Here is a 12265-nt window from a genome sequence, read left to right on the forward strand (position 1 = left end):
TCTTTTTTTCTTTGTTGCAGTCGCATCCCTTCAGCCTTCTCATGTGTTGCATGTCTTTCTGTGTCGTGAGCTGCGTTGAGGTCAAACTTGGAATGAGTGGCTGGTTTGTGGAAGAAGCTTAGTCGTCTTGAAGGGGAGGCCTGCGAAGGGGTTAGCTAATCTGTTGGTTTATGGCAGCACTCCAAGGCCAGCGGTAACCTTGCCCCACCTGTCCTGTCATTTCTCTGTCAGGGCTATTTTGGGAAGCAACCCATCTCCGTCTCCTCACCCTCACCTCCTCCCGCCTCCAACTCTCACAAATACTTCAAAATAGACGCCGATGAAGGGGCTGGTGGCGTACTACGCCGTAGTGAGCTGTAGTGTGCTGTAATATGCCGAGAAGCCGAGGGCGGTGACAGACTGCAGGCACCACGCTGATGAGACCTGGTACTGAACCACATCCCACAAAGTTCTCCAAACTGTCAAATTCCAAAAGCATAACATGCCCAAAGCACAAATCACCTTCATTTTACACTTTTCCTCATGTAAGTTTTCTGATTTTAAACATGTTTGAGCTCAAAGTATTTCAATGTTTGAGAGTGAAACAGACCAAAAAGTGAAAAACTGAAAAAAAATTGTTTTCTGATTTAAAATGATGTTCTTGTTTACGTTTAAGGTTTTAATAATCTAAACAGAAAAGTAGAACAATGATTTTAAGTGCATGTGTAACGACGTAACTTAATCAGATCTTGCAGCAGCATGGCTTGTGTGTGTGTGTGTGTGTGTGTGTGTGTGTGTGTGTGTGTGTGTGTGTGTGTGTGTGTGTGTGTGAGACCGGTTTCTGCATTGTTTACCGCTTCATGCGGAGTAGCCCGGCTCTGTGGTCTGCTACAACGTCCTGCACACTGTCAGCCGTGCAGCAGCGGTGGCGGTGTGGACAGTCTGTCTGTCTGCAGTGTGGGAGAGCATGGAAATGGCTTCGGGCAGGAACAAGCCAAGGGTGGCATAACCCACAAGCCCCGTCGTCGGGCTGCTGCCATCCCATCAGCGGAGACGGGGGCCGTGGGGACCAGCCAGAAACGAAAATATCCCTGCCTGCCCACAAATACCCGGCCCGATGCTGCCCCTCAGACACACCACACCCAGAGGACAGGACGGTGGGCAGGGGCAGAGAGGTAGAGGGGGCTGCTGGAGAGTCTGGCCGTGCGTGTGAGACCACTGAATTATTTACTGGCAACGTCTTGCACCCAAATCCAGCAGCCGGACTTAGCCTGCTGTTGCCTAGCTACATGTTTAGTAGTGTCACATGAGGGAGAGTAGGTTGTGAATGTGCTGTGTGTAAGAAACAAGATACCAAACACACATTTTTAGTTTCTCTTTGCCAGGCTGAAATGCTTTTTTTCTCCCTCTCTCTTTCTTCTTCTCACGGCTTCTGTCGCTCTTTAACTCCCAGCTTCTTTCTCTTTTTCATTTTCCCAGTTTAACTTGACAAGTAAATTCAGCCTCCTTAAGAATCATGTTCATTACAGCTTCACCGTTTCAGACTTTTTGTCGTTTCAGTCTTTGTTTCAGCAGCTTTCTAACTTGAGCTCATACTTACATTTTACTTCCACAGAGGAGAAACTTATTTTTGCTTTTCCTGGAGCTTTGAATCCGACGGCATATGAAGCCACAGACTAAACAGGCTTCATATATCGAAAAATGATACTCTGATCTTTACAGCTCGACCATCATGATGATTTCTGAGCAAACAAATCTAAACTTTCCTCATAAACAGACTTTGTGATGCTGATACAGACATCCGTTTATTAACGCAATCATTCTTTTTTAACTGTTTTGTTTCATGGTTTCAGCATTTTTCCATTTAATCTGTAAACTCCTATGGGAGGTAAAAAAACAGGAAGGTTGGGGTGAATTGTTTCAAACACACAGCTGTACAATAGCAGGTCTTACTCAGTTAATGTTGTTTTCATCCTAGAGAAGATAAGAAATGCTTCGTTTCTTTTCCCCAGTGGATCATTAGAAATTTGGGCTCTACCCAAACAATCAGTAAGAAAAAAAGCTGTTATTCTCTTTTCTCAGGAATGTGTGTATGTGGTGTATGTGCGTGCATGTGTGTGTATATCGCTGATAGCGATGAAACTCCTCATCACATGTTTAGACGCATTCCAGGGAGTTTCTCTTTGGAAATCCTCTGGCCATTTTCAAGTTGAAATGTCAGCGCTGTTGTTTTATTACGAGTTCTTTACTGAATCAACCTGCAAATGAACAAACCATAACGTTCCTCGCTTGTCTTACCTTTGGCATTTCCAAGCCTTTGGCTTTGTGATGTGTGTGTGTGTGTGTGTGTGTGTGGATTTACTTTTTAAGCTCACGCTCTACCATGTCTGCTTGTACAGATCAGTTCCACATTAAAAACCCAAATTTCACTTTGCTCCCAGCTTTCCTGCACACAGTTCCTACACCAAATACCTTAACGCTTCATCCATGTAAAACCTGACATGTGACTGGTAGTATCTGGTAGTATCGACACAGTATTTCAGCTAATATCTGTAAACTGGACATCATTTTGACCCATACAGAGTTAAGAAAATGCCACAAATAATGCTGTTATCTGCTTATGCTCATTGTCTGCCAACACAGTCGTATCAATACTGGATTGGTAGATTATCATGCTTGTATCATAACTGATGTCTAAAAATCTGCATTACTTGGAAGAAAAGCAGAAGCAAGGCATTTTGGGAAAGCATTGACTTGCTCTCTTTGGTGAATGAATGATACAATGTTCACTAAATAATCGGCCATTTACAAATTTAAACTGGAATAGAAAGAGTTAAAATCAAGTTGTTTTGTGCAGAAGCACAAATTCTTTCATCGCTTCTCTTTAGAGTGACTTGCCACCGTAGACTGTATAAATGTCAGACGGAGGCTTTGTTTTCCTCACCCGTAGGTTTCTGAAAAGCTGAATTAAAGCTCATTGGGCGGTTCCCACCGTCACCATATTGACAGAAAGATAGAGCTGAGAGGGGGGCTGTAAGCGTGGAATGATTGACGTCTATCAAACTGTAGCTGTCCTAAAGCTTCTTAAAAAGCTAAAGGGAGCTAACCAGCTAACAAAAGTAGGCAAGGCAAAGCTAAATCACACTGTTAACCAGCTAAAAACTCCAGCTAGTCTACACTCTGCCTCCTTCAAGTTGGAAATCGGACACCTGCCGATCAAAAGGAAATGCCACAATTTTGTGATTACCGGTGAACTACTAGAAGGAGGAGGTGAAAATGTTCACTCCCCCACAGTTGTCAGGAAAGTAACGCTGACCTAATAAACCTAAATGTTTCTGTTCAAACCAGGCTGTAAACATGACAGACAAACATATCATAATGACATACTGCAGCCAGTTTGATCCCACATCTTTAAAATCTGAGACCTAACACCCCCCTCCGGAACGAGAGCGCTCTCTCCGGCGGCTCCAGGATCGTCGGAGAGACACTCCAGAGTGTGGGAGTGGGGAGATGAGCGCAGACCTTAGCCCAACTGAACACATGTTGGATCAGCTCGGTTTTACTGTTTATCCCAGAGAGACCAACACAACCATGCTGGTTGACCTTCTGCAGCTCCTGATGTGGGAATGGAATGCCATTCCACAGTTAAATGGGACCAGACTGGTGACCAGTATGAGGACGAGGTGGCATGTTGTTGTAGCTGTGTGTGGATCTTCCAAATGATACTGATGTTATAAAATATGTAAAGTGTAAAAATAAAAAATATGTTTTTTTTTTCTTTGTTACTGTGGGAAAGTTTAATCATCCAGCAGACGAAGAAACTGGGAACAAGACTGAACACCGACTGGAGAACACTGCAGGGAATTCTGGCTCATTTTAGGGAAACTACCCACATATCTAACTGCATATCTCATTCTACAGAAGAATCTTCCTTACAAGTACCACTATCTGAAGGTGATCAATCAGGTTTTTCCAACAATGTGTCATAAAACTACCTACTGGCATTATTAAACATTAGAAATCATAAACAAGCACGTCTCCTGACACTTTGGGCTCGGGTTGCATGGAATACCGGTACCAGTAAATTAGCTTAGAAAATTGTTCCATACCAGCATTTAAAAACAAAAGACTTTTCTTTTCAGCACAAAGGAATTGTTAAATTGGAGTCAGTGTCTTTAAGCGCGGCGAGGCCAGCGGTTGTGACGTAGTCGCTGAGGCGGAAGTGCGATGTGAGGTGACTCCCACTGGAGGAGGAAAAGCGACAAGTCGCGCTGCAGACAGACAGACAGACCGGGTCAGAAAAACAGGCTTAAAGCAGCTACTTTTGCTACCCGACACAAGTAGGCTGTTTAGTATTCAGTGAAGGATTCGGCGAATCCTAAGCACGCCATCGACGTGCCTGCTACACGCTTGTTTAATGTGCGGCTTCCTTTCAGGTGCGTTCAAGTTACGTTCAAGTTCAAGTGCGTCCACCCGGAAGTTACGGTGGAGACGTCGGCTGCAGAAAAGCCTGCATGCCGACGAGATATGCGTCTGAATGTGGTTTGGAAATATTTTAGGTTCAAACGGAAGAATAAAGTTGAGTCTCTTCATACCAAGGCGCCGCGATGCAAATGGAAGCAACACCTGAAACTTCTCCTAACATTTAAAGGACAAACACACGGACTTGTTCTGTGACTTCAGGACCAACAGGTGATCCTGTAGTTCACCTGTTCACTGCGCGGCACATAGCCTCCACCTGCCTAGTAGTAAACCTACAGTAACCTGCACACACAGACATAAAACATGGTCAATAAATGCATTTTAAAAAAGATAAAATACGTTGTTGGAATATTTTAATAATTAAATGGCCTTCAGAAATTAACTGACTGTTTTATTAAAGTCACACAAGCATGATTTTATACAAAGACTTCACCCCACTGCCCATTTAATCTTTTTATAAAAATGATAAATTATTCACGAAAATTATTATATAAAGGAAATAAAAACATTTATATAAAAACAAAGCAGCCAGCCGAGGAGTTTCAGCTGCTTCACTGTTTTATTTAACATGGCGCTCTTAATTTGAAAGTCATTGCTTTGTTTTACTGGTTCTCTCTCAGTTTCCATGCCAATTTTTTTTTTTTTATTATTTGTGATATTCCCAAAGTCTGTATTAAAATAAAGGATTTGACATCAGAGTTTGTTTCACCATTTTACAAAAAGTAAAGAAAAGTACAGAAAAGCATTGGGAAAAAAAATGGTATCGTATCGAAACAGAAACTCAGTATTGAGACGACCCTACTTTGGTTCAAGGTAAGTATAACGTCTGATCTGAACAAGCAGTTACTTCTGCATCAGCACGGTGTTGGCGATACTATAGAAGATGCTTTTTATTCTAAAACCATACAGGCTGTCAGTCAGCACCTTGTTCCTGGCTCTGGTCCAATGAATGAGTTTCCTGTATCACCGAGAGTCAGACTTTGTGTCCAAAGGTCTGAAACTGTCTCGCTTGTTCAAATGTTTTTTACTTTTTTTTATATTTCAAATAAGTAATATAAACCCGAGTCCCTCGTCAAACACAACATCATTTATTGATGCTAAATGTGTCAACTTTCATACAATCTATTTGTGAACATTCAGAGGTATCGCTCCTCACACACACATGGACTCGCTGCCCCTTTCCCTACATGTGATTGTCTGCAGCACGTTGGGTGGAATGTACACTTCCTAACAGGAGAATGCCAGCCATAACAAGGTCCAGGATAGGAAGAGGTGATGTGGGCTGCAGACATGGGAAGGGGATGGTGGGGGTGGTGAAGTACCTCTCTGCCACAGGAGGAAACATGGAGCAGAAAAAAACAGGCCGTCTCTGTGTGTTATGTGTGTGTTTGGGCCAGCTTTAGAACAGGAAGAAGAACAATGGCTCCTGTGGAGTGGAGCTGAGGGATGCATGGGGGGGGGGGCTCTTCACAGGAATGGGTCTGTGTGAGTGTGTGTGTTTGTGTGTGTGTGTGTGTGAATGTGGGGTGGGTGTTATGTTATCGACAACCAACGTGCTCCCCCATCACTTTGTTATCAGGTATCCATCCCAGTGATCATATTTGAAGTCAGCGGCGAGGGTCTGCGGGGACGGGGCTGCGTACAGATAGGAACAAACGTAGATAAAAGTATCATTAACTTACTTGCATTCCCCCGGCTTGTCACACGTCCCGTGGCTGCATCCTTGTTTGCAGATAGCTTTTGTGGTGGTGGGGGGGGAGAAAAGAGAACAAGTGGCATATTTATGTCAAAACCATTGCCAAAAAGCATCGCAAGCCCCTCAGTTTCCATTCATTACAGCCCAATTTCCTGTTTTTTATGCTTATGAAAAGGCACAGAGGCTTTGATGTGGTAACAATGGCTGGCGAAGTAACTGTCAGAGAGTCGGGGGGGCGTTCCACAGTGACAGGAGTTTCCAAACATTCTTGAAATTCTGGCGACGAGACACTTAAGTTGAACTTCCATGTTTCTTCCGAAACGGACAAAAAAGAAGTTAAAATTTAGGTCACAGAGAGTTTTTCATGTGTTTTTTCCACAAAGAAAGTTTTACTGGTCTGATCAGTTGTGCTTCATATCATGTTACTGGTGTACAAAAATAAAAAAGATTTAAATAGGAGTAGCTTTTATCAATCATATTTCATAGTAAATTGTGTATTTCTCCAAATTTTTGGAGATCTCCTCATTTTTTTTTTTTTGTATTTACAAAAACGTGTGCAAATGAACTGCACACGCAAACAAAGTACAGACTGAGAGACGCGTCTTTTAAAGGTGTAAAACAGCACGTCTGTATCCAGTCTGTACTACTACTGTACTACTACGTACTAACTGGATACTGTCTGTATCCAGTTAGTACGTCTGATGCAATGACTGAAGGTTGTTCACACACTATTTTGTGTGTGTTGGGAGGAGAAAATGTAAATATCAAACCCAAGAGCAATGTTGCTGAAATAAACTGTCTATATTTAACGTTTGAAGAGGACATGCAAATGGTTTTTGTGCGTAATTGTGTACATGGCTGTGGGTATTGTCACAGGGAACCGAAGCAAGGAGACACAGAAAACACAATTTTCCCCTTCGAGGGGATTCATTTGGCATCAGCGATGAAACAATCATCAAAACATGTGCCTTATCCAGCATTTTGGAGATGTTGGAGGAACTTATGATGGATTTAAAGACACAAGGAGGAGTCAAATAATACCTGCAGTGACAAAACTTCAACAAATCTGCAGTGTTTTAGATCTGGTTCATTCCAGCGCATGGTAGCTGTCACAGCTGGGATCACCTCCTGTTTTTCTGATGTGCTGTCCTGTCTCGCTGGTCGGACACGGTTAACAGGCTTCCACAAACTCTGCAGTCATTAACTGGGACCAAACTAGTTTTTTTTTCAGCAGCTTGCTTTCTTTGAGTAATAAAAGTGAATGAATGCATCCATATGCAGCTTTTGCTCCCAGCAGATACTGACTGGAGGATGTGTACAGAAAACAGATTGTGCAGAACATCATGATGCCTAAGGCGTTAGTACCAACGTTGTGGCAAAATATCTCGGCTCGGTGCATGGTTTTCTCTGGAGGGTCAAATTATGAAAATCCTTGGTAAAAGTAAATGAGACCATCAGAAATCAGATTGTGTCATATTCTGTCATATTTCCTTTTTTTTAAGTTAATAGTGCAAACACCTTACACCCTAACATGTCTTATTTGCAGACTTTTTATTATTTATGTTCACTACTGTTCACATCATTTTACCAACAAAATAAACATTCTCATAGATTTGTTTCCATATAGCGTTCCTTTTTGAAGCAGTCAGATTTCTTTGCTGTCAGTCACGCTTTCTCTACAAACCACAAAATTTGCAAAAAAAAAAAAGCATTTTAACACATTTTTTACCCGCCTTCATTTACGCAATCAATTGCAGTAACTTACCTACGAATCATGGTCAGCACAAAATCCTAGACTGCACATGAAAATTATGATATTCAAATTGTAGAAAATATGACCTTTAGTGTATACACTACTGGTGTTTTGACTCACCTGTGATGCAGTCTGGTCCTGTCCATCCTTCCATACATTCTCTGTTTCCAGACTGGTCACACACATAATGACCAAAGTAGTCGTCTCTGGGACGGCACACTTTGTTGCATTTGCTGCCGTAGTAGTGTTCATCACAGCGTACGCGGATCGTGTACTCAAAGCTGGCAGTCACACTTTGATACTCCACTGTTTGCTTCTCTTCTCCAGGGTTGATCATCCCTTTGTAGATGCTGCGTTCAATCAGCAGCTCATCATCTGGACAAAAGATACAGGAGAAACTGTTTAACAATGACATACTTAAATGATGCACTTCATCTGATCACGTTTTATGGGGTTAGATAGATAAAGCTGGTTGTCATCTGCATAGCAATACAGCTATGATGTTCCTCCTATCAACATAATCTGTATCATGAAGAATGAGAAGAGTAGTTGCACTAATACAAAACCATGAGGAACTCCAATATTACTCTAAAACTCTGTGAGTGGGGTTATTGCTATCATGAGCAGAGGTGTGTAAAGTAGAAGTAAAAGTAAAAATAAAGTAGAATTCCTGCCATGTTTTTGGATCTACTGGTGCATTTAGAACAGGTGTTTTCACCAACAGACTCATCTAGCTGCAGTGGAGCTGAGATAAATAATTCACCTGGTTTAGTGACTGGTTGGAAAGAGCTGCCGGACGGGACTTCTACTTTCTACTTCTACTTTATACACCTCTGAACATGAGCAAACTTTTGTTTGTAAGAAAAACAACAAGCCTAGTATAATTAATTTGATTTCCATGATGTTTTCAGGCCTCTGTATTAAAATATTAGATTAGTGGTATCAAAGTACAAGAGTCAGTGTAGAACAAACTGATTACAGCTGACTGAAGATTTCTTTAACATTAACCAAGAAAGTAAAAAAAAATGTTATGGAGTTGTAATTAGGGTTACACAGGTTTATGTCTATGATTCTTTGGAAGTGGCCAGTGAAGAGACTGAACATTTTCATGAACAAAAATTGTAGATTCAGATCCTCATTATGATCAAAACTTAATCACAATTATCCTTCTTTGACTGATTTCTAGGTAATCCTGCTAGCAGACAAAGAAACCTTCCATACAAAGCAAAGGGCAATGATCAGGTAAAACTTACAATTTCTAAATGCCATTACAGACAGTAGGACTCATTACAGTTGTGAGATTTGACCCCCATTGAGTGAGCCTGGACAATCCATGAAGTCATGAAGAATGTTGAGCTGCGTTGTTAGCGCAGCTCAAAGGGGAGGTGTAACATCCGTTCAAATATAACTGTTCCACAAGAATGTAGAAGAAGGAAAAACTGGTGAAAAAAATAGAAAAGAATAGGAAAATTAAGCAAACAAGCCCAGAGGGAGAAGGAGTGAGGTCTGTGGGGCCTTGATAACTGAAATGCCTTTTCAGTTTTCCTGCTTGTTGAAATGTTTTTGTGTGTCCCTCATCCCACAGCCCCCTCCTTTTCAGGATATCCAGCCCTGACTCCATCGGAGCCAAGGCGGAAATAATAAGAGACGAGGAACAGTGAAGGAAGGGAAACATAGGAAAGGCCCTTTAGCGTGTCCTCAAAGAACAGAAGCACCGTGACTCAGTTGCTGCTGCTGCTTTCAGAGCCGAGGAAAGGAGTTAGGACTCATCTTAGCTGATGTATCTCTGGCTTAGTACCACCATGCTAACAGGTTCAATCTGCTACATCTACATGCTGGATTTCAACAAGTGGGTCTCACTGTAGTTGCATCTGATTTCCCCCCATGATTATTTTCTCTCAGGATCCATCTCACATATTTGAACCGTCTTGTGAAAACCTTGTTACCCTAAAACTGCCAGTTTATTGCATAACTCCTGTAACAAAGCAGCTTTTATTAACCAGAGGATTTTAAAAGGTCTGTACAGTTCAGCTTGTAAATACTCAATCCTTTCGATTATCTGGAAAATTCCAAGTCAGTAATTGTGGAAACACAAGGTTATAGTGCCGAGCAGCGCTCCATGAAAGCGTCTCAGCGCCGAAACGCCAAGAAAAGGCTCACTAACAACATCCTCACCGCTCATCATTCACCACACGGCTTGCAGGTACCATGGACTGAGACTGCATTTATGAATTTTGTATAAATCATTACACAGACATGTTAAAATGTATTAAACTTTTTAAAATGACTAATACTAAAATTAAAACATGGATTTAAATATCACTTAAAAGACAACAAAACTCCTTTTGTCTCAGTGCTGTCAGTCTGCAGAAGCAAAACCATCAGTTTAATTGTAGAAGATAAATGTCTGAAAAGCGCTAAATAAAACCTTAATCAGTTTTAAGGTGATTTATCAGGAAACTACAAACTTTTAAAGTGATTTATGTGAAATCTAGCACGCATTTCTTTCTGCATTTTTATCTGATCGGCATAACTTTCCGCCTGCAGATAAAAACTAAACTTTAAAGTCCCTGAAAATCTTTTTCACACTGTCCTGATTTACTGAGTCTCACTGCCACAGATTTCAGTCCCACACTCACCACCTGAAACACCCAGGCACTCACACTGCTGTTCATCTCCAGCAATTAGATATAAAAATATAGACCAATCATGAGCCTCCTCTAGAGTGAAGGAGACTTGCTAAGAGAGGCCGTTGTTACTAGGGAGAGCAGGAGAGAGGGGGCCACTTAAAACTAGCTTATATAAACAACAAGGGGCTTCGGATCTGAGCAGCTGATCGTGTCAAGAGCACAGATATAGAATGTGGTTTCTGAAAGACTGAATTTTGAAAGCTAAAAGCAACCAGTTTAACCAATACCTTCCAGTGTTCAGGCAACAAGCAGCCATGCAAATCTGGCTCTTTGACCCCTGACCTCTTTACAGCTTGATGTTTGTAACAGCACTGACTTTTGACCTTTCTGACCTGAAGTTAAGACTCTTTCCTTCACCTCATAGCAGATATTTTGCATTAATAGGATGGGTTGCATTAATTTCAGATTGTTATATTCAAAAAGAAAGAAAAAGAGAGAGAGCATTTTGAAAAAAAAAAAAAACTTGAGGAGAAACTACGGTTAGCTGGCGACAGGTCAGGAACATGAATGGGTATAAAATGGAGCATTTCAGTGAGGCACAGCTGTATATAAGGGTTGGGCGTTGTATATGAAAATTATGGTGCCCATCTGGTAACATCTATAGTTAATATATGAATTTGTGGCTCCAAACTACCAAGCTTTTACCAGGGAATGCTAATAAATAGGAAAGGAGATAATGAACTCTCTGAGGAAAACTATCACTTTAAACCCTGTAAAGAGCTTTTTTTGTGTTCTCAAGATTGCAATAACAAGAAAAAAGTTAGTTTTCATCAATAAATTCATACACCACAAGAGGCAGAAGATGCTTGTGGTTTTACGTGCAATGAGCTGAGCTGGTCATTTTGTCTCTAACAAGAGACTGTAGAAGAGTCGAGGGGTTGACGCGACAGAGTTCGTGTCTTTGAACAACACGTGTTGGATGCATTTTCATGCTTTCTCACCACCTCAATCAGCTGCTAATTAAACTATATGTTAAACTTTGCAACAGAAAAAACGCAGAAGCGACAACTTTCCACTTCATGCTTTTCCACGTTGACCGCGCCCACCTCAAATGTCCAACCAATCACACGATACCCAAAACCCCACGAGAAGAAAGACGAAAGTCCGGCTTGGCTTATGTGTCAACAACAAGATGCAAGATGTCCACAAACACACACCAGAACAAGAAAAGATTCTTGCTTCTTGCAGCGTACGTAACACCATTTTCATCTAATTTCTTTCCGCCCTAACTGGACTATCAGGTAATTTAGATGTTTTCCTTTTCTACTCTACTCCATGTCTACCATTCTCACGTTTGACAGAACTTCACCTGATAATGTATTTCTTTTTAACCTACTTAACACATCAGGCAGAAAAATGATCAACATTATCAAATGTGTTGAACCTGCGATGGACTGGCGACCTGTCAACAGTTTACCCTGCCTGGGACGGGTCCGGCGTCCCCGCAACCCTGAATAGCACTAAGTGGTATGGACAAAGAAAGAATGAGCAAACAAACAAATGAAATGACATGATATCTCTGATAATAAATCTGGGGACAAACTGTAATGATATCCTGCAATTATTACAGTTTGACTTATAATTAGTACTGGTCACATGTGCACGGTTAGTACTGGTTGAAGCTGAAACACTATGCAGTGCACGTATTGGGCGCTTTACCAGCAA

The 12265-nt window shown here is 41.5% G+C and overlaps 1 protein-coding gene across 4 annotated transcripts in view; it reads right to left on the reverse strand.

Annotated features, from left to right (window-relative positions):
- Positions 1–12265, reverse strand: part of LOC306772563 (protein jagged-2-like) — a 68331-nt gene that overhangs the window by 24209 nt on the left and 31857 nt on the right. For 3 of the 4 annotated variants that reach the window (XM_079262093.1, XM_079262092.1, XM_079262091.1), the window contains exons 4-5: positions 8031–8285; positions 6144–6198 (exon numbers count right to left, since the gene is read on the reverse strand). In XM_079262093.1, coding sequence (XP_079118219.1) covers positions 6144–6198; positions 8031–8285 — 310 coding nt within the window. Of the gene's footprint in view, positions 1–833; positions 892–6143; positions 6199–8030; positions 8286–12265 lie in introns of those variants that run through there. The other variant, XM_079262094.1, reaches the window with a different exon arrangement.

The sequence above is a fragment of the Telmatherina bonti genome, assembly GCF_933228915.1.
Source record: "Telmatherina bonti genome assembly, chromosome: 22".
Taxonomy (NCBI): domain Eukaryota; kingdom Metazoa; phylum Chordata; class Actinopteri; order Atheriniformes; family Telmatherinidae; genus Telmatherina; species Telmatherina bonti.